The sequence below is a fragment of the Acomys russatus genome, chromosome 26 (genome assembly GCF_903995435.1).
Source record: "Acomys russatus chromosome 26, mAcoRus1.1, whole genome shotgun sequence".
NCBI lineage: Eukaryota > Metazoa > Chordata > Mammalia > Rodentia > Muridae > Acomys > Acomys russatus.
This window is the reverse complement of record NC_067162.1, coordinates 5,090,708-5,110,811: the sequence shown is the minus strand read 5'-3', so window position 1 is coordinate 5,110,811 and position 20,104 is coordinate 5,090,708. Positions and strand designations below refer to the sequence as shown.

The following is a 20,104-nucleotide window of genomic DNA, read 5'->3' as shown; positions in this document are numbered from 1 at the left end:
GTTGTCTGTGCGGGATGCTCAGCAGTGCTTTAAACAATATGTTCTTGTTTTACATTTATTTTTCTTATAGATTTCCCACCATGATAAATGGTGCTTATAAAATTGCATATAAAGGTCACAGCTAAATCTCTGTGTAGATCAGTTATGCAGATGATGTCATGGCTAAATATGTGTATGCCTTAACAATCATTCCCTTCGGACAAATTCTGAAATCAGTATTCCTAAGTCAAAAAATGTACAGATCTGTACACATTAAAAAAAAAAAAAAAAAAAAAAGCTACTATTTATTGACTGTTTACTAAGTGATAGAAGCATTGTATCTTTAGCTTGGTTAGCCTCAGATAACATCGTCTTTCCATGTTACAAGTATAAAGAATGTAGCTTAGAACTCACAGGAGTTGCATAAGCATGGCAGCCGGTCTGTGCCCCTCTCAGAATGTCATCAGCTCTGGGCTGCTCTGGGCAATCCCAGGCTCTTCCTACCTCATGGTTGGGGTCACAGCAATGCAGGATTCTGGAGATGGACTGTCTCGAGAGCGGCTCTTACCCGGTGACTGGTGAAAACCAGTGGGAAGAACTCTGGCTTCCTCATCACTCTGGCATTCACTCGTGCAGGGAGGCAACCGTGTGGCAAAACCCTCGTGCAGGCTTTTATCTTTGGCCTGACTCTCCTGCCTGTAGAATTCATCTGAGCTACCATAGACTTTGCACCATAGGACACACTTCCACCCCCCACTTTTGGGGTAAGTGACCTCTTTGTTGATGCTGTATGAACAGCCAAAATGGGGGGGGCGGGAATTAGGGTGCGCCTTATGGTCTGATTGCTGTCCGTCAGGCATCGACAAAGAGGCCACTTACCCCAAAAGTGGGGTAAAGTGTGTCTTACGGTCCCCAAAATACTCAGACTTGTGTCTCAAGATTGGTTCCTAGAGAAACTCAAACTGCAGCTCTTAGCTTATAGTGTAAATTTTCTCACCTCCCGTGGCCACACACACGCATGCCCTGGGACATTTCACAGAATAATCAAACACATTCAGGCTGCAGTTAAAAGAGTCCTGATTAAGTCATTTTGTGTTCTTTATTGTGAGGAGTCAAGTTGAGCCGAGCACACTTCTTAGAGCAAGCCACAGTTTAAGTCAGCACTTGTTTGTCTGTCCCTTAATTGCGTACATGCCATTCCTTCCTTCCCCTGGCCCCATTGGCTGTCACGGCCCCGGGCATCTTTCTGGGTAGATACACCCAATAGTGGCTTGCACTAGCATCAGAGGGATAGCACACAGTATGTCCTTTCCATCATTTTGAGAATGACACTCTTAACTGTACCCCCTCCTCACCAACCTTTGATTCTACTTGAATTTCTGCTATTGTGCCTCTAAGTCATAATTTTGTGCAGAACAGTATTAAACTCCTTCCTCGAGACACTCACAGATGAAAGCTCCAACATGCCTGCACAACCAGTTTCTCTGTCACTCAGGAACAGGACACTGCTTTGTGACTGAGTGTGTACTTTACATGCTTCTTATGAATGTGTGTGTTCAGTAATTTTTTTATCCTTTACTGACTCTCCCTGGCTGCCAACACACATGTACACATACACACACACACACACACAGACACATACACACAGACACACACACACACATAGACACATAGACAGACACACACACAGACATACACCCAAACACAGACACATGCACACAGATACACATACACACACACACACACACACACACACACACACACACACACACACACACAAACCCAAAAGATGTTTGGGAGAAAAATTAAAGACCAGTCTTAAGCAAGTATATTTTACTAGTCATAAGTTAAAATTATGGGCTTATGAACATAGAAAGTCTAAGTTTCAGGATAAAATAGCTTTTTTTTGTTGTTTTTGTTTTTTGTTTGTTTGTTTGTTTACAAATCTGTGAGTTAAGTATTAGGAGTATAAGAATGGAAGCACCATTCAAATTATTTTTATTGAGCACTAATTATTCTGAACATATAAACTCAATATTGCTATTATGGGAAAAACAACCAATTTCCTATGTTCAAATGCATCTGAAAATACTTGACATGTTTTCCTTGTGTTGGAATCATATTTAGGTCTCTTGAGGAGGGCTTGCGATGTACCCCGCCTCTGAGCTACACTCTAACTCTGATGACTGTTGACATTGGAAGACTGAGAGTTTGAGAGTTTGAGGCTAGTCTGGCTACATGGCCAGTTCCAAGCTAGCCTTGGCTACACAGCAAGATCCTGTATTAAAAGAAATGTTCAGAGGTGGGCGCAGTGGCACACACCTGTAATCCCAGCAGTCAGGAAGGCAGAGGCAGACAGATCTCTGAGACTTTGAGGCCAGCTTAGTCTACAAAGTGAGTCTAGGACCACCAAGGCTACACAGAGAGGCTACCCTGTCTCAAAAAACAAAACAAAACAAAACAACAGAACAAACAAACAAAATAAGCAACAGCATGTTTCCAAAATATTTTGGATTAGGATGGATCCTAAGTTTATAAGGGTCTAGTCAGATTAACAAAGCCTGACACGGAGATTAACATCTAACCACGTCTGTCTTTGCTGACTGCTCAACACCAGCCTTCTAGAAAAATTTAAATAAAGAAAAATGTATGCTTAATATATGTATATTTCCATATAATAGATTTGATAAATAAGGTTGGTAAATTCCTAAGGGCTGCTCAGGTTCATAGAAACATTTGTCCAGGCTTTTTGTCTTTTCTCACTTTGTTAAGCTTTAGTTAACTGAATAAACAGAGTCATACACCAAAATGTAATATTCTATAACGCTACACCATAAAAAAAGGCCAGGAAAGTTCCCAGTCTTCCTATGGACTACATTTATGGCTTATGGTTTACTGTGATAAAGTTGTAAAACCCTAATCTTATGAAAGCTACTTACTTGTACACTTTTATGTAATTCATTTAGCGATGAGCTTTATTTAGCCTCCTGTTTGTGTTTTCAAGGTTAAGCCTAAAGCAAGTAACTAAAACAGGTAAAGTTTGTTTAAATTGTGTATACTTAATAGATAATGGTCATCAAACTCTTCAGAGATCTGCTGAATGTGACACTTAAAGTATTAAGAAGCAGCTTCCTGTGACAGATAGAAACACCAAATCCTAGGGGTAATGCTAAGGTCTCCAAAGAAGATGATGGGTACAGACAACTCCACCTGCAGTACATTAATGCTAACCACTGGGATAAACTGCCCCGTGCTTTGTCACTAGGGTCCTGTCCAAATTGTAGACACTTCTGTCTTGACTGCATTATTCTGCCTGTCCAAGCTAGGTCAGTTTTCCCAAGTTCCTACTCCACAGGAGGATCTCTAAGACTTTCTGAATCTGGTCACCGAAGACTGATGCTGTTCTTTGTAGCAGCCAAAGACCAACTGTGTCTGCCTCCAGCAAAAGCATTGGGGTTACCATCTGAGAGCCTTGGGCAGCTGCCCAGGGAGCAGTAAGTTCTGGCATTTTACTTGGTGCGTAGGTCATTTGGGTTATACTGCCAGCTGTAATTTATCCTTCTCAGATCTCCGATGATACTGATGGGTAATCGCAACTTTATGCTAACAGCAACAAGCAAAACAGTTCCTCCCCTCCCCCAAGCTGTCTGATCAGTTCATTTTATTTGTAAAATAATGCTTCACTTTTCTAGAGCTAAGAGATTTCTGTTGAGAAAGGCAAACACAGGTTTTAAAATGTTTCAGATTTCTTTCCCTCTCTAGGCTATTGTTATACCAAGACTTCAAAAGTTCAGAGTTTTAACATGAACCCAATGGAGTTCTGATAACACAAGCTCAAAAATTTAAATTTCCTTTGGTTGTCTTCTAAATACAGACAAAATGTGCTTCTCACTGTGCTGACAGCATCTCTGTCCAATCTATATATCCAACCCTCTGGACAGAAAAAAATGTTAATGCTTTTTACTCTAAATCATTTTTATATCCCGAAGCTTTTACCATGACTCAAAGTCTTGAATCTACTGTTTTTTCTACAATGTGGATTTCAGCACAGATTACAAACAGTGGTAACGCCAACGTACCTCAACTGTTTATCATTTTTTGTAAATCTAAAAATAATTCATGTAAGCTCCAGAAAGTCGACTTGGATCCACTTCTTGCAGCTCAAATGAACGCCTGATAAGCACTCCTGTCAATCAACAGCCAATTTCCCCACCTGCCTATTCCTGAGCGGGGTCTCTGCCCCTTCCCTTGGTCTGGGATTCCCTTCCCCCAACTACCAGGACCATCAATCAGCCTGGAAGTTTCACATGTCCACCTAAGATAAAAATTTCCCCTAAACCCTATAACTTTCCCTTCTGTGCCTAGTCTATACCTGTCCCAGCAGATTTCTAGTCAGCTGACAATAGAAAAACTGTTTCAAATGCACCAGCCCTGGATGCTTCTGATGGGATTCCTGACCACCCTGAACCCCTGCATCCTAGACAGCTGCAAGTCTGCGTGCACCTCCTTAGCCCCAGGTAGTCCCACAGAACCTGGGCAGTAGGGAAACAGATGTCCCCCAGCCTGCCCTTTGAGCATCATTTCAACGGGCCTACCCCCTGCCCTGATAATGATGTCCCAATTTCAGCAGGAAGCAGCTATACAAGAGATTAAGTTGCCCTTTATCATCGACAAAAGGCTGGAATGTTATACCTCAAACCCAGGACAAGTCTCACTCAGTGCCTGTGGCTCCCTGCAGGCCTTCTCATCCTGCCCCCTTCAGCTGTCCCTCCTAGGTGCTGGGCCTCTGCTTCCCTTCATCCAGCCCGACCCCTTAGCTCAGGCGTTGTAGCTACACCAGCCTGATCCCTTAGCTCAGGCATTGTAGCTACACCAGTCTCTAGGCCCCTTGGCAAGCAGCTCCTCTCTTGCTCTCCCTCTTAATTCCCACGGTCCAGTTTAATCTGCCGGCCATGTGCAGACTGGACTCTTTCCTCGGCCTGTTTTCTCCCTTGTATTTACAACAAAAATTTTCATACTTTAGGAGTGGTCATGTCCTCCTCCCTTTATTTTATATTTTTATTCACCTCCAAAAACATAAAAGCCAAATAAAAAGAAAACCAAAACCCCGCAGATTATTTTCTAAAACTATTAACAGTATTGACAACCACTGTAGAGTTTCCTTCAGATTAAAAGTTCCAAGGGTTACACAGCTCATCAGTAGGGGACCGAAGCCCTGTGATATGATATGATTTATTCTCTGTGCTACAGAAATGTCAGTAATTACTATAAAGTTACCTGGCTCAATGTTCCAGGAAGGTTATAACTTAAAATATAAAGACAAGAAGAGCAAAACTAACCATAAACCAATTGCCTATCCATTCTCTAAATTATTAAGACAGATTTTCTTACACTTTTTAAAAAGCTATTTTCCACATAAGGTGTTGTGCTCATGTTCTGAGCTCATGTCTGAGATCACTGCTAAGTAATTTTTAACCATGTTATTTCCATGCAGTGTGGAAACGAGCCATCTTTTTAAATAGCTTAATTATTTTATTTGCTTGCAACTAAGCTTGTTAACACTATATGATGAAAATGTACAAAGAATAATGTTGCAGTTTTTTGATTAGATTTAAGTCAAAGACATTCATTAATAAGGAATCTTCAAGTGTGAATACTCCAGAAATGTCTGCAAGCCAGCTGATCTCAACAACTGTCTCTTAATATCACCTCACTTTGGAAGTATTGGCAAACATTTGAATTAAAACTGAAGAACCTTCCAAAATAAAGCCGTAATTAATAAAACTATTCTATTTTCAAGCTAAAACGATTTCATAAAACTTTACTTTCCCAAACAATAGTAAAGGAAACAAGGCGTTTTGTAAAATGTGGTCCTTACGAGTCACAGATGAAATAAAAGTACCCGTAACTGCCAGATCCTCACAACCCAGGCTGCTTTCTGCTCAGAGCCTTGGGACCAAGGAGAAGAACAGCCAATAAGGAACTTCAGGCAGGAGGTTGACAAAACCAAGCTCTAACAGTTGGACACCTTAGGAGAGTTTGGGGGAACTCTCCCAAAGGATCCAGATTCTACGTTGAAACCGATGAGAAGGTGAGTGGCTCCTCCCAAGCAGCAGTGCGGGAGCCTGGCCCAGCCCCGCACGCCCCTGTGTTATGTTCAGAGCACATCTTGATGCTCCGCCCCAGGGGAGATCTTTTCCCTGTGGAAGTTCAGTATCCAGGGAGCTCCACGACTGTATGAATGAGGTGAGCTCAGACTCCACAGGGTATTTTAAGGCTTGGAGTCAAAGTATTTTTCCAGCACAGCTACGCAGAGTCCTTGTGCTGATGGCCTGTCTCTAGATTGTTCTAATTCCTCACTAAATATTTGCCGACTCAAGATGGCAGGCCTTTCCTCTCTCATCGTAATCACGCCTATCGTCCATGCTAACTTATGATTCAAATTCTGTGCCTGGAAACAGTCCCTGTATTTAACGATAATACCTCACAGAAACAACCCACTGTTACAACTTATATGGTCACCAAGCATTAATGATCTTCTGTAGACCAAGAAAATGTTTTTAACCATAATTGTCATGTGTCAAATTCACAACCAGAAGCCACAAGATCAAAAAAAAAGTTTTACACAATACAAATAATAACTTAAACACACACACACACACACACACACACACACACACACACACACACACACACTTCTCACAGAGCTGTGCTTCGGGAAACTTCACGTGTTGAGTACCACTGAAGGCATTCTTTGCTAAACTGCTGCTCTGGGTACTTCTGCTTGGAAAACCTGTCACAGGAGGGCACAGCTGTTTAGTGGATGAAAAGAAAGATTTGCTTGTGGCCACCAGAAAGTTTTAAGGTCTTTCAAGTTGTATAAAATGGACCTGCAGAAACATTTAAGTGTTCTCAGGATGCAAAGTTGGAGCTGAAATGTGATACCAAACCAGTTGCAAAAAGTGTGCAGCAGCCATCTCCGGAGGTCACACCTGATACCCAGGCAGGCAAGAAGGCTTACTTAGCTTGTTGGCTGCACAATCTGATCATGTGTGAATTGGATTCATACTGCTCTGCCAGTTTGGTACTGAGGATCTGCTCTTGCTCTTCCCGGACTTTATCTTCATAGTCTTTTAAGAAACACTCACATGTTATCCCCACTTGTAAAGTGGGTAAAGGTGGGCTGGCCCTTCTTCATCCAGGAGGCACCTGGAAAACACGGTGCGGTGACTGCCGAGGAGGGAGGCTGGATCTCTGAAGCACAGGGTTCACTCTGACTGAGGACATCTTCTAAATGGCTCCATTACTGAGGACAACTGTATTCTTGCTTTACATTTTGAAAAACTTGCTCAGGAGTTGGAAGGCAACACTCGCTGCTGGGCGAGGTGGGCTGCTGAAGTGAACCCATTTTTTAAATGAGGAAGTTTCACTACTTTCTTTTCTTTTCTTTCTTTCTTTCTTTCTTTCTTTTTTTTTTTTTTTTACAATGTTTTCTGCAAGTCTTTTTTTAGGCTTGTCTGATACTGAGTATTCTGGAAACTTCTCTGTTGGTGTAAGGTTATTGTGTAAATCAAATAATGATTTTTGTATCCCTCATCCCTACCCTATATATAGTTGCAAGCCTTGTTCTGAGAATCTTCTCTCTCAGTGGTATATAAACTCTGCTCAATTGGTCCCTTGTATGCCAATAAAGCAGCTTACATCCAATTGCTGAGCAGGGGAGAGAATAAGGCTGGACTTCCTGCCAAGTAGGGGAGGAGGAGCTAGAAGGGGAAATAGGGGATTAGCCACAGGCAGAGGTGCAAGAGAGATGAGGAAGATTCAGCTGGAGCAAAGAAAGAACTAAAAAATGAGTAATTTGGGGATTTTCAGCAAAAGTGGAGTCTTAGTAACATAGCTGGTTAAGAACATATTTAAACTGCTCAAGATTGTGTTGTTAAGCTTTATAAACAAATATAAAAGAGTTTCAATTATTTGTGTGATAACCAGATTAAGGAATAAACTAAGAGAAACGCAGTTTTAGAAAAATAAATTTCTCTATTTAGCACCATGCATGAAATGAAAGTAAAATGCTCTTGTTGCTGAAGAGGAGTGAGCAGCCATAACAGGTGGAACTAGGGTCTGTGAGAGCTGCTTATAGAGTTCTCCAGGACACTGTTGGAGGGTGGGGAAGAGGGAGGAGAATTCTCTATGAAGTAGTGAAATCTTTAATGTCGAGTAGGAGAGTGGCTGCTCGGGCCCGAGCTCGCACAGGCAGCACAAGGTGCAAGGTAAGCCAGGGTTCACATGTCTCTCAGGATTTAGGCAAGGATTCTTCATCTGTTTCATGTGTAGTGAAACACGTTACATTTAATTAAAGACATGGCTCAAATCCTAATTTTTTGGGGGGAGTGGGATGCATTTTCCCCCTCAAAAATTATATAACCAGTTTTCCACAAAATGTCTTATTTTCATTATAAAAATGAACATCAATTAAGAGATAAATTTAAGTATTATGTAAATGCAAACACAGAAAGATTAGGAAATGGGAGTTAAGAGAAAAATAAGAACAGGATGGGTGTGATGGCTTAGCGTGTAAAAAGACTTGCCACCAAGACTGATATTTGGAGTTCATCCCTGGAATCTACATAATGGAAGGAGAACACACATGTATGCAATGGCTTGTACACATACACACATGTACACACACACCCATGCATGCATGCATGCATGCACACGATACACACATGTAGACGTGTACACACATGCACACACACATTTTTAAAAAGCAGTTTCCATGACATATGACATTTACAAAAGTGTCTCAAAAGCAACTTTGTTCTATGTATGCTGGTCCAGAATCTGCCAGGGTACGCATGCCAGCTAGACTGTCACAAGCCAACTACTCTAGGGAAGTGTATACAGAAAGAACAGGAACAATTACTAAGAGTTATTTCCTTCTCCCAAATTTTCTTTCAGTGAAGTGTTACAGAAAGAATAAGTCATTCTTTGTGAGGAATGACTTTTATATATATCTTGCATCTGGAAGGTTGAAAGGATAAATAAAATTTCACTACAGTTACTTAATGAAATCCTAAGAATACTTTATAAATATGATTAATATCCTCCATTATTAATGGGTATATATCAAGCAAGTTGTAGGTTGCTGGAATATTAATGTCACCATTTTTTTTTCCGGACATTTAGTAGGTACTCGCGCTCTTTTTCTGTAATGCTGCCGGGTGATGACAGAGATGTAGGTCAGAGCTGCACACAGGTTAATGGCTTTCTACATCATCATAAAGACGCTAACGTATTAAACACATGAAACATGGAGATGGCTACATGAGGCATATGGAATGTGGAGTAATTAAATATATTACATGTAATACATCCTGTTCTATAAAAGCAAATGAAATATCAATCTGATGATTTTTTCCTTACCCTTACACACATTTTTAAAAAGTGACTTTATTATATATATATATATATTTGTGTGTGTGTGTGTGTGTGTTTGTATGGAACCTACAAAGGCCAGAAGATGTCCAAACCCCTGGATCCAGTCACAGGTGGTTGTGAGCCATCCGTTATGGGTGCTGTGAACCAAACTCAGGTGCCCCAGAAGAGCAGTCAGCACTCCCAACCGCTGAGATATCTCCTTGTGTAAGTTTTGTATAAGCCCCCATGTACGAGTTTTGACTAAACTACATTATTGCTGAAAAATGGAGACCAGATCGTTTACAGAATGGACAACTGGCTAAAGCTGGCTTCCAGGAACTGTTGAGGTGAAGGAGGTATGCTGGAAGGAAGGAAATCTGCGCAGCCCGACAACAGGCTGATGGAGGCACTTTAATCCTGTAAAGCTGCAATATGATTGGTTCAACTTTTCAGAAGGTCTTAATTGTGACTCGTAATAAACCTATTTATATTTCAAGGAGATAGCATCTAAAATTCAGAACTGCATTTTTAAAAATCCTAGCACCTAGCACTCAGGTCATAGTCTCCTCTTGGCAGTCAGAGCCTCCACGGCCTTTTACCCAGTATTGGTGATGTAATCTAATTTCTCTTCCCCAAATACCCTTCCTCATTAATAGACTCTTCAGCCCTAATCAAAGTCCACCGTTTGTTTTTAGGTCTGCTCCATTCTGCATTCATGAAGGAAGGAGAGGTGGTACCAGTGACTTAGTTGGTTTCCTGACGTTATAGCTGGACACCATGGAAGGAGATTTTTTTTTTTTTTACAAAGAATGGAGATTTGTTTGTTTGTGGTTCTGGAAGCTGGGAAGTCCAAGAGTATGGTGCTGCATCTGGTCACACTCCTCTCCGAATTAGATCACGGTGGAGGGCCTTCCGCAGTGAGATGGAAGAAGCACACTACCTGGGTGCCTCCTCTTACACTAGCACAGTTCCTCATGACTTCTTCTAAGTCAAACTACCTCCTAGGCGCCTGTCTGTCAGACACAATTAGCATGTGACTTTGGGGAGTAAATGACTAACAATCGCATTGCAGGGACATACCTAAGCCTCAACATCCAGCAAGGAGCTCACTACTCAACTTTCATTCTTATTCTTGCTGGCATATTCTTTTCTTAAAAATATTAATGGCTTATTAGTGGAAGTCTTTAATTGAAGGCACATCAGCAGAAACTTAAAACGCCCCCTTGTGGTTGACAGCACTACTGAGTAGGAATGTTTCTCTGAAGAAGGCATGATGGAATTATCAAACAGATGGACAGCATTATTGGAAGGGAGAAATGTGTGGGAGGTCAAGTCCAGGAAAGAAAAATATTTAGATTATATACTTAAAACGCAAGTGACTGGATAAAAAGCCTATAGTCTTAATAACGCCAGCAGTGTTCACAATACGACCTCTCTTAGGGGTTCTAAAATGACACAGCTGATACGGGGACATCTTTTCCACGGCCGCACCGGACAGGCATGCTATCATTGCTTTAAACCATGGAGGCAATATTAAGGTACTATTGGTGAAACTAGCAGATCATGATTAGAAAAGGACCCCAAAGAGAGGACAGAGACAAATGCCGCATGTTTTTCTCACATAAAGGGATGCCAGCCATCAATCACCCATCACCTACCTACCTACCTTTGTCATCTATTATCAGTCATCTATGTGTCTGTGTATGAACGGCATGAAAGGATCAGGGGATGTATTTCAGAGGAAGGGGACCAGTAGGAAAGGGAGAATAGCAGAGCACAGTGATGTGTGTGCATGGCGATGCCACCACTTAACCCATTATCTTTTTTCTCTCTTTCTACAAATTCTAAAACTTTATTAGCCCGCCATCGGTGAACAAGGGTCCAGCATGCAGAGAGCAATCAAAGTCCTGAAGCTGCCTCTTTGATCCATTTCTTTTTTTTCTCTCTTTATTTGTTTATTCACTTTACGAACAGACTGCAGCCCTCCCTCCACTCTCTCCTCCCAGCCCCACCCTCCCACCCTTGTCCCCCACTCCATCCTACCGTTCTTCTTTTGTATGACTTTGCTGGTTAGTTTGAACTGTCAACTTGACTCAAACTGGACTCAACTAGGAAGGGAGCCTTAATGAGGATATGGCTTGTGGGTGTGTCTGTGAGGATGAAGGCTGACATGACTTAAGTCAAGAAATACCTGGAGCCATCAAAGCAGGAAGAGGCAGGAGAGCATCCTCTCCCAGGGCCATCAGTGTGGTCATGATGCTGCCTGACACCTGACTGGGAACTTCTACCTTTCACATGGTCCTTTTCTCTCTGTGTTGCCATTGGTTCCTCCGTCTGTGTCGAATCCTCCTCTTAGAGCCCACCCCAGCCCATCCCGGACATTCATCCCATCTCACAGTCCTTCAGCTAATTGTGTTTGAATTCACTGGTCCCAGGAATTGGGAAGTGGCTGGAGGCTGGTACTCTCTAACCCGTTATGCTCTGTAGAGTAAGCCTACTTACTATTCCCTCAGGGTGCATGAGGCAATTGAGATGCAGAGAGCTTGAGGGACTTGCCCAAGGTTATCTGTGCACATGAGAGCCATATTTACTTCTAGAAAAAAAACACTTAAAATAATTTCAAGAACTTTCCTTTGGATGCCAAATATAACTTCTGTGACCCATTCCTTACTAAGTTATCTTACACCACTGACAACATAGGGTGCACTAGAGCTTCCCCTTCATACAGTCATTCTATAGTTAAATTGACCACATCTGAAAAATCTGTTTATTGCATACTGTATTAATTAGCTGGGTTCATGGCTGTGACAAAATGTCTAAGGAAAATGAAAGGGGGAACAAAGGTGCCTTTCGGCTCCTGGTTTCAGAGATCTCAATCTACGGCGCTTGGCTTCACTGCTCCTGGGATTGTGCACAGAGAGGCAGAACACTGCAGTAGAGGGAATGTGGTGAGAGAAGAGACTCACCTCACATCATGATGGACAGTAGGTAGAGAGGGGCAGAGATGGAGCCCAGGACAAGGCGCAGCAGGACACGGCCCCAAGGATACACTTCCACAACTCGAGACACCTACTTCTTTGTTTTATTTTAATTTTTTACATATTTATTTGTTGTGTGTGTGTGTGGGGGGGGGGAGTATATATGCCACAGTATACATGTGAAATTCAAGGGACAGTTTGTGGAAGTCAGTTATTTCCTACCCCATGGGTTCTAGGATTCCAGCTTGGGTCTTCAGCCTTCATCAGCTGACCTATATTATTGGTCCTTATTTTTTTTTAATTTTTATTTTGTTACGGTTTTTTTCCTTTGTCGTTTTGAAACGAGTTCTTATTCTATAGCCCAGGCTGGCCCAGGCCAGCCTCACAGTAATCTTCAAGCCGTAGAATTTCAAGTATTAGCATTATAAGAGTAAGTGTCTTAGCCAGGGCTTCTATTTCTGTGATGAAACACCGTGACCAAAAGCAAGTTTGGGAGGAAAGGTTTTATTTGGTTTACACTTCCATGTCATAGTTCATCACTGAAGGAAGTCAGGACAGGAACTCAAAAAGAGCAGGAACCTGGAGGCAGGAACTGATGCAGAGGCCATGGAGGGGTGCTGCTGACTGGCTTGCTTAGTCTGCTTTCTTATAGAACCCACGGCCACCAGTCTAGAGATGGCACCACCTCCAATGGGCTGGGCCCTCCCCCATCAATCACTAGTTAAGAAAATGCCCTAAATATTTGTCTATAGCCTGATTTTATGGAGGCATTTTTTTCAGTTGAAGTTCCTCTCTCTCAGACAACGTTTGCTTTTGTCAAGTTGACATAAAACTGTGCAGTGCGGTGAGCCACCATGACTGGTTCTTGCTGATAAAGTTCCTGATACACGCCAACTATGGCATAGGATTGCCAAATCTTGACTAGATTTAGTCTATTAGCGAAGGGAATGAATTCATGGTCCCTTTACACCAAAAGCCCCATCTCCAAACATAGCCATGGGGACCAAACACAGGAATCTTTCAACGGGTCATTTCATATTCAAGCCATAATGCATATATTTTACAATACAAAGTTATTGAAAATAACCTTAATATTCTACGGGAGGCTAAAATCCTCCATGGTCCAGCCATATGTACCCCTGTCCAGCCCTTTTAAAATGAAGCGTATCTATAATTATACTTGATATTTTCTAAGAAAGCAAGTATCGAGTATTCTCAGAAAAATCAGGAGAGATATGAAGTGGATAAGCTAATGAGTTTGGTTGTGACAATCACTCTCTAGTCTGCGCACATTTCAAAATAGCATGTAGCATGCTTTGTATATTAAACATATATGTTTATCTGCTGGCCATCCCGAGATACACCTGCAAAAACGAAGCATGCCCGAATCGGTGTGGAAAAAATCACTGAAGGCACAGACAGAGCTGTGTGAGGAAAATGCAAGCATTTCCCACATAACAAGAGAAGACATATTTACATGCAATTATATGTGGTACATACATATACTGAGTGTTTTAGAAAGAAAATTCATAAATTTGCAACTGTGTTTGGAGCTAAAAGTGAGATGGAAGGGAGTTTTCTTGTTGTAAATGCTGTTGTGTTGCTTGATGCTACCTTGCTACAGATATGGAGCAAGGGGAACAGGGGAGAGGAAGAGGAAGAGAGGTGATAAGACTCTGTGAGCTACGTTTCACCCTTTTTTCTTTGTAAAGAAAATCTTGCCATGGAACTCAGGCTGCATTCTAACTTGGCTTTCCTGATGCTGGCACACACCACCACTGCTCAACAATTTTCCAGCCTCATCTCTTAATACATTCTCTCTTTCCTCAGATAATTCATTGCTTCCCGTGTAAATCCGTGTGTGTGTGTGTGTGTGTGTGTGTGTGTGTGTCAATGTTTATGTACCATTCGATGGTCATCTTTGTCATCTGCATATAGAAACCCTGCTCCACTGTTCTCCTGAAATGTTGGAACTCACCCCTTCCTCCCCCTTCGCTCGGAAGCCCCTTGTCTACACCGCTCTGAATTATGTTCATATTTCTCAGTTGGTCACTTTCATTAAATTAGCTCCTGCAGGAAAGTATGCATCTCAGTGGTATGTGTGCTCTCCAGGCAGCAGAATGGAGCTTTGCTGACCACATATCACTGACCACAGAATTTAAACAGAAAAGCCATCCAGGAAAATCTACGCTTTCAGTGATGACCAGTTTCAGGGGAGCCAGAAAATAACATGTGACCCAGGAACATGAATCCTACTTAGCATAAGTATCAAAAGGAGCCAATGGGATCTCAAAGCTAAGCGTTACACTCACACTAAGTATCAAGGAAGGTGAGTGCATGGATGTAAATATTAGGAAGCTACGCCTTACAAACTGACAGCACAAGGAAGAAGATGGATTGTAACTGTAATGAAAATGCAGCTCTTGCTCTTTTACTTGTTTGTGTCCCATCCAAGCAGAGCAGGTCCAAGTACAAACTGTACAAACGATAGCTCTGTCATAGAGTAAGGTGTTTTTGAAGACTGGGACTAGCAGTCTCTCTCCACTCTGCTGCCCAGTCCCTTCCCCACTAAAGACTCACATCAACGCAGCTCACACTGTGCCCCCTCAAAGCGAACTGTCCCACATCGTCATAAAGCCACCGCATTTTCACTGGTGACTCTTCTTGCATTTTAAACCATTCGCCCTTGTTCCGGGTGGCTGCGGGCAGCGGGGTCATATTACTTCATGTTGGCCACGTCCATACATCTTAAAGTGTTCATGGTAACTGACTGCACCTCATCCCTGGTAAGCAGCAGAGGCCACTTGTCATGCTTCTAGGACACTGACTGTCAGTTCTGATCCCCATAAACAGGTGTGCCCTGGTGTCAAGCACGAGCCGTCTCTTCTGACCTTATGATCGCATCCAATATTATAAGATTAAAAGGTAGCAAGGATTTAAAAGCTCACTTCAACTTACTGTGAGTGCGGTTTCGTGTTCTCCAGCGGCCAAGTGGGCTAAGCCCAAGTAATAAGAGGCTTCTCCTTCCATGCTTTTGTCACTTCCTGAAGGGAGGATGCAGAGAAATCAGCACAGCATCAAGGGGACAACCCCCCCCGGACAAATCCCCTTATCAGTTAAGACAATACACAGTGACTCTTTTTAAAAACATACACACATATCAACAATCCTTGAAACTAACCTGTATTAAAAAATTTAAAAAATAAGCATGTTCTCTCTCTCTCTCTCTCTCTCTCTCTCTCTCTCTCTTTCTGTGTGTGTGTGTGTGTGTGTTTGTGTGTATGTGTGTGTACTCACGCAAACATGCATGCATGTAACTTAAGTAGAACTTATCCTGATCTCAAATGATAGGTTAAGATACGTTAGCAATATAATTACAAGGAGTTCCCTCTACACACACAGCACAGTTTATACTTTTCACATAACAGAGACCGTTTCCATTAGTCTAGCATATGTAGACCTCTACAGTTGTCCAGCGTGTCTATGACAGCGTACACAAAACAACCAGCAACATGTGACCGTGCAACTGGCTGCACACTCCTGCCAGCTGTCTATGTTTCTACCAGGACCCATGGTTAACAAATGAAGACTGCTTGGCCTAATGGTGCTCGCGCGGGATTGCTGGCTCACGCTTACCTGAGGAGGACAAGCCGAGCCCCGCTTCCCGGTACAGAGGTTCATGTGTATACCGAATGGAAAAATGTTTGCCTTTCCTAATCACGCTTTCTCCTCTCTTCCTCTCTGTGATGTGTTTGCACCAGGAACAACCCAGTTCTTTCCAAAGGTAGAAGTGTAAAAGGTGCAATGTGCAGCTCAGTCTGGCATGCTATTGATGCACGCACAGCTTACTTACATTATTATGAAAATGTAGCATGTACATCCTGCACATTGGAAGTGACCACTTAAAAAGAGCTCTCTTTAAAATAAGAACGTTATTCCTTTTCTGCTTTTACATCATCCTCCAAGTCCTGGAAATGCAGATGCTGACAAGTCCATGTTGGCTCAGGGCTCTGCACAGTGTCTCCACGTTTCTGAGCCCTGGATTGTAATTACAAGGGACCTCAAGAGCTGGTGGTTGGTTCTCCTTGCTGTGTTCAGTCTCTCCACTCACCAAGTCACTGCCAGTGAGGATGGAAAATGTCAAGAAAGCCAGACAGCAAATGCCACTGATGGTGCCCGGTTTTGTTTTCTAGCTATTTCACTGGCTACAGAGAACTAACTATGCTACAAGTTTTCACGCTTCAGCTGACCTGAGGATCCATGACCCAGCCTGGCGATTTGCAACTTGGGATCCAGCAGTGTTCGGCTATAGGGTTATAGGAGATGGGGATGGGCCGAGGAAGGAAAGACAAAGCAGAGGAAAGTGCCCACTCTGGAAAGTGAGCCTCTGGCTAAGTAACAGTTGAAGGTGTGTGCTTTGTGTTTGCTGAAATAAATTATTGGTGTCAGAGAGAAAGACAAAATATTGCATATTTTCCTTATATCTGGAATCTAAATTGAACAACACACGTGATATACATATGAAAGCAGAAGGGGAGATATTTGAGGGGAAGATGAGGATCTGTGAGGGGGAGGGAGGAAGATGAAACGGGGAGCAAAGGAAAACAATGAACATGTATGAAAATGTCATAATAGTAGTTAAATGGGTTCGTTAGGGAAGACCTCACCGACCACATACCCACCATCAAGTGGAATTAGCAGTATGGGGCAGAAACAACCTGGGGACCTCACCACTATGCAGAAGTCAAGCACACTGCTAAAGCAATCACTGGGCAAAAAGAAAGAAACCACAGGTAAACTACAAACTATAGAATACTGCGAGATGGATGAAAACGGCAGTGCAACAAAGAGAAAGCCAGATAAAGTGACACACATAGGCTCTTTATGGGTGCAACAGGTGCCTGCTATGATAAAACACCATGACCAAAAATCATCTTGGGGTTTGTTTCAGCTTCTAGTTTATGGTCCATCACTGAGGGAAGTCAGGGCAGGAATGTAAGGGAGGAACCCAGAGGCAGGAACTGATGTGGAGGCCATGGAGGTATGCTGCTTACTGGCTTGTTCCCATGGCTTTCCCAGTTTGCTTTCTTAACCACCCAGGGTGACCTGCCCAGAGGTGGCACTGCCCACAGTGAACTGGGCCCTCCCATATCAATCACCAGCCCAGAAAATGTCCCCCAGAGTTGTCTCCAGGCAAATCTCTCTCAGTTGATGCTCTCCCATGTTCACAACAGCAACGGAACTTAGGGGGCATGATGGCTGTATGCATCCACCCTCAAACATAAGGAAGATGCTTTCCTGACTCACCAAGGAAGACTGAGCTAAGTGTAAGACAGAAACCAAGAAAAGAGAGAACAGAGCAGAAACAAAACAGAAAAGAAAGGCAATGGAGAAACTCAACAAGAATGAAGCACCATTTACAGTTAACAGATCATTAACCACACTGAACAAGACGGCAAAAGAAGAAAAACTCAATGGGTCAGAAATGAAAAGAGAAAAAGAATACAGACCTTGACCATAAGTGAACTCTGTGGGTAAGTTTATACTACCAAGTTACATAAACTAAATGTGCAATATCCTAGAAAGACACAGACATTGGAATTAATTCACGAAGAGGAAGGAGGAGGAGGATGAGGAGGAGGGGAAAAAGGAGTCCCTGATGCAATAAATGAATCAATTGAATACATCTGTGACTGAAAACACCCTGCAAAGAAAAGTGTAGTCCCAGCTGCCTTCATTGGAAACTGCATTGAACGTTTAAGGAAGAATCAGCAATAATCAGTACAACGACTTAGAAGCAGTGCACAGAAAACATCTGCCACAGCATTCTGCGAGCTCAGTCTTACTTACAGAGCAAATCAAGACACCCTAAGAAGAGTGGTCCCTGTTGATCCGGTGCCATCGCACACACAGAAACCTAGCAAAGCAAAGCCGGTGACCCAAAGAAGGATTGCACATTGTGATCATGTGGGATTTATTCTAGGAGCCCAAGGACACCTTAACATACCACATTAATAAAACAATGGATAAAAATGCATGATCATCTCAAAGGATGCAAAAAGTGATGCACAAGCCAACTGCTTTTCATCCTAAAACCCTCAGCAAACTTGGAATAGTGGGACTTCCTCAGTGTGTGAATGGACATCTACAAAGCTCTCATGGCCAATATCATGTTAAGTGTGAGAGGCTGAAAACAGCATAAAAGAGCAAGAATGTCCCCTGTCACCAAGGTTTTAGTCAGAGAAACTAGTAAAGCATCAGATCAGAAAGGGATAAGGAAAAAGAGCTGTGCTTAGGTCTGTGGTCCATTTGTGTGTGCGGGCATGTGTGCCAAATGCTGCAAAATATAAAGCTAGGCCTTCTTTATGACACACAAATAAATAAAGCAGTGGATCTAAATATGTTCAAACTATTAACATGTTTACATCAGTGGCAACAAATCACAGGGGCCTAGGATTAGTCAGTCCTCTTAGTTATGATACTGAAATATTACACACACACACACACACACACACACACACACACACACACATAGGTGCGCATGCGCATGCGCGCACGCACACACACACACACACACACACACACACACACACAGGCACGCACAGAAATAAATACACGAAGGTGGAAGTGAACCACACTGAATGGGAGAAAAATGTTTTCAAATCAGGTATCTGATGAAAGACTTCCCTTATAAGGGATTTCAACAACTCAACAATAGACAAATAATGCAGTGGAAGTGTGCAAAGATGGTGGAAATGGTTGGGGAGGCAACCACTTTGCAAGCTAGAGCTCCTCAGAAAGTAAATATGGAGTTAGCACACAACCCAGCAGTCTTCTAGGTATGCACTGGAGAGAACTCAAGGTGTTCTCTCAGGGCAATAAACAAGTCACATGTCCATCAAAAGAAAGTGTGTGAAAACTGGACAGTGAAGAGCTACTTGGTGGATGTACAAAAGAAGGAAGCCACGAGACAGACTACAAGTCGGATGCACCATGAAGCGCCATGCTTCCGGAACGCGGGTACTGCACCATGGTGCCCTTGGTGGGTGTAAGTGTCTTCTAAATGCTATCAAAATCAACATGGGAGGTACATACTTCCTGACTGTCCATTCCTTTCTGTATGAACTATGCTACCACACAGAAAATGCAAAACTAAAGTACAGTATCTCCTCCTAGGGTATGTGCCTGTCCCTTGAGATTCCTGTGACCACATTTACTGTCCCCAGAAAAGACGTGGGCCACCATTTATGCAGAGAAGTTCATTTGATGGAATTTATCTTTCAGTGATGAAAACTTCTTTTAACATTTCTTTTCTGTCTGTCTGTCTGTCTGTCTGTCTGTCTGTCTGTCTCTCTCTCTCTTTCTCTCTCTCTCTCTCTTTCTTGAGACAGGGTTTTTCAGTGTAGCCCCAGCTGTCCTGGAACTCTCTGTAGACCCGGCTGCCCTCGAACTCACAGAGATCCACCTGCCTCTACCTCCCAAGTGCTGGGATTAAAGATGTGTGTCACCACTGTCCGGCTTTCTTTTAACATTTCAACTAAAGTTATTTTTAAAAGTAATATCAGAAAAAAAAAAAAAAAGAGCTCAAATGTTTACTTTTCCTCTCTAGCAAATTAAAATCACACCCCAAGACCAACCCTATTTACCCCAAATAAGCCATCAGCTACTTAATAAATTAATTCATTAAATATATCCATGAGTCAAGACTGTAACTTCCTTTCCCCATTCAT

General features: G+C 42.5%; 1 protein-coding gene across 1 annotated transcript in view; it reads right to left on the bottom strand.

Moving 5' to 3' along the window:
- Window positions 1–20,104, bottom strand: part of Ttc29 (tetratricopeptide repeat domain 29) — a 188,607-nt gene that overhangs the window by 101,080 nt on the left and 67,423 nt on the right. The window contains exon 7 of the mRNA XM_051168685.1: window positions 15,333–15,418. Within this exon, the coding sequence (XP_051024642.1) occupies window positions 15,333–15,418 (86 nt within the window). The remainder of the gene's footprint in view (window positions 1–15,332; window positions 15,419–20,104) is intronic.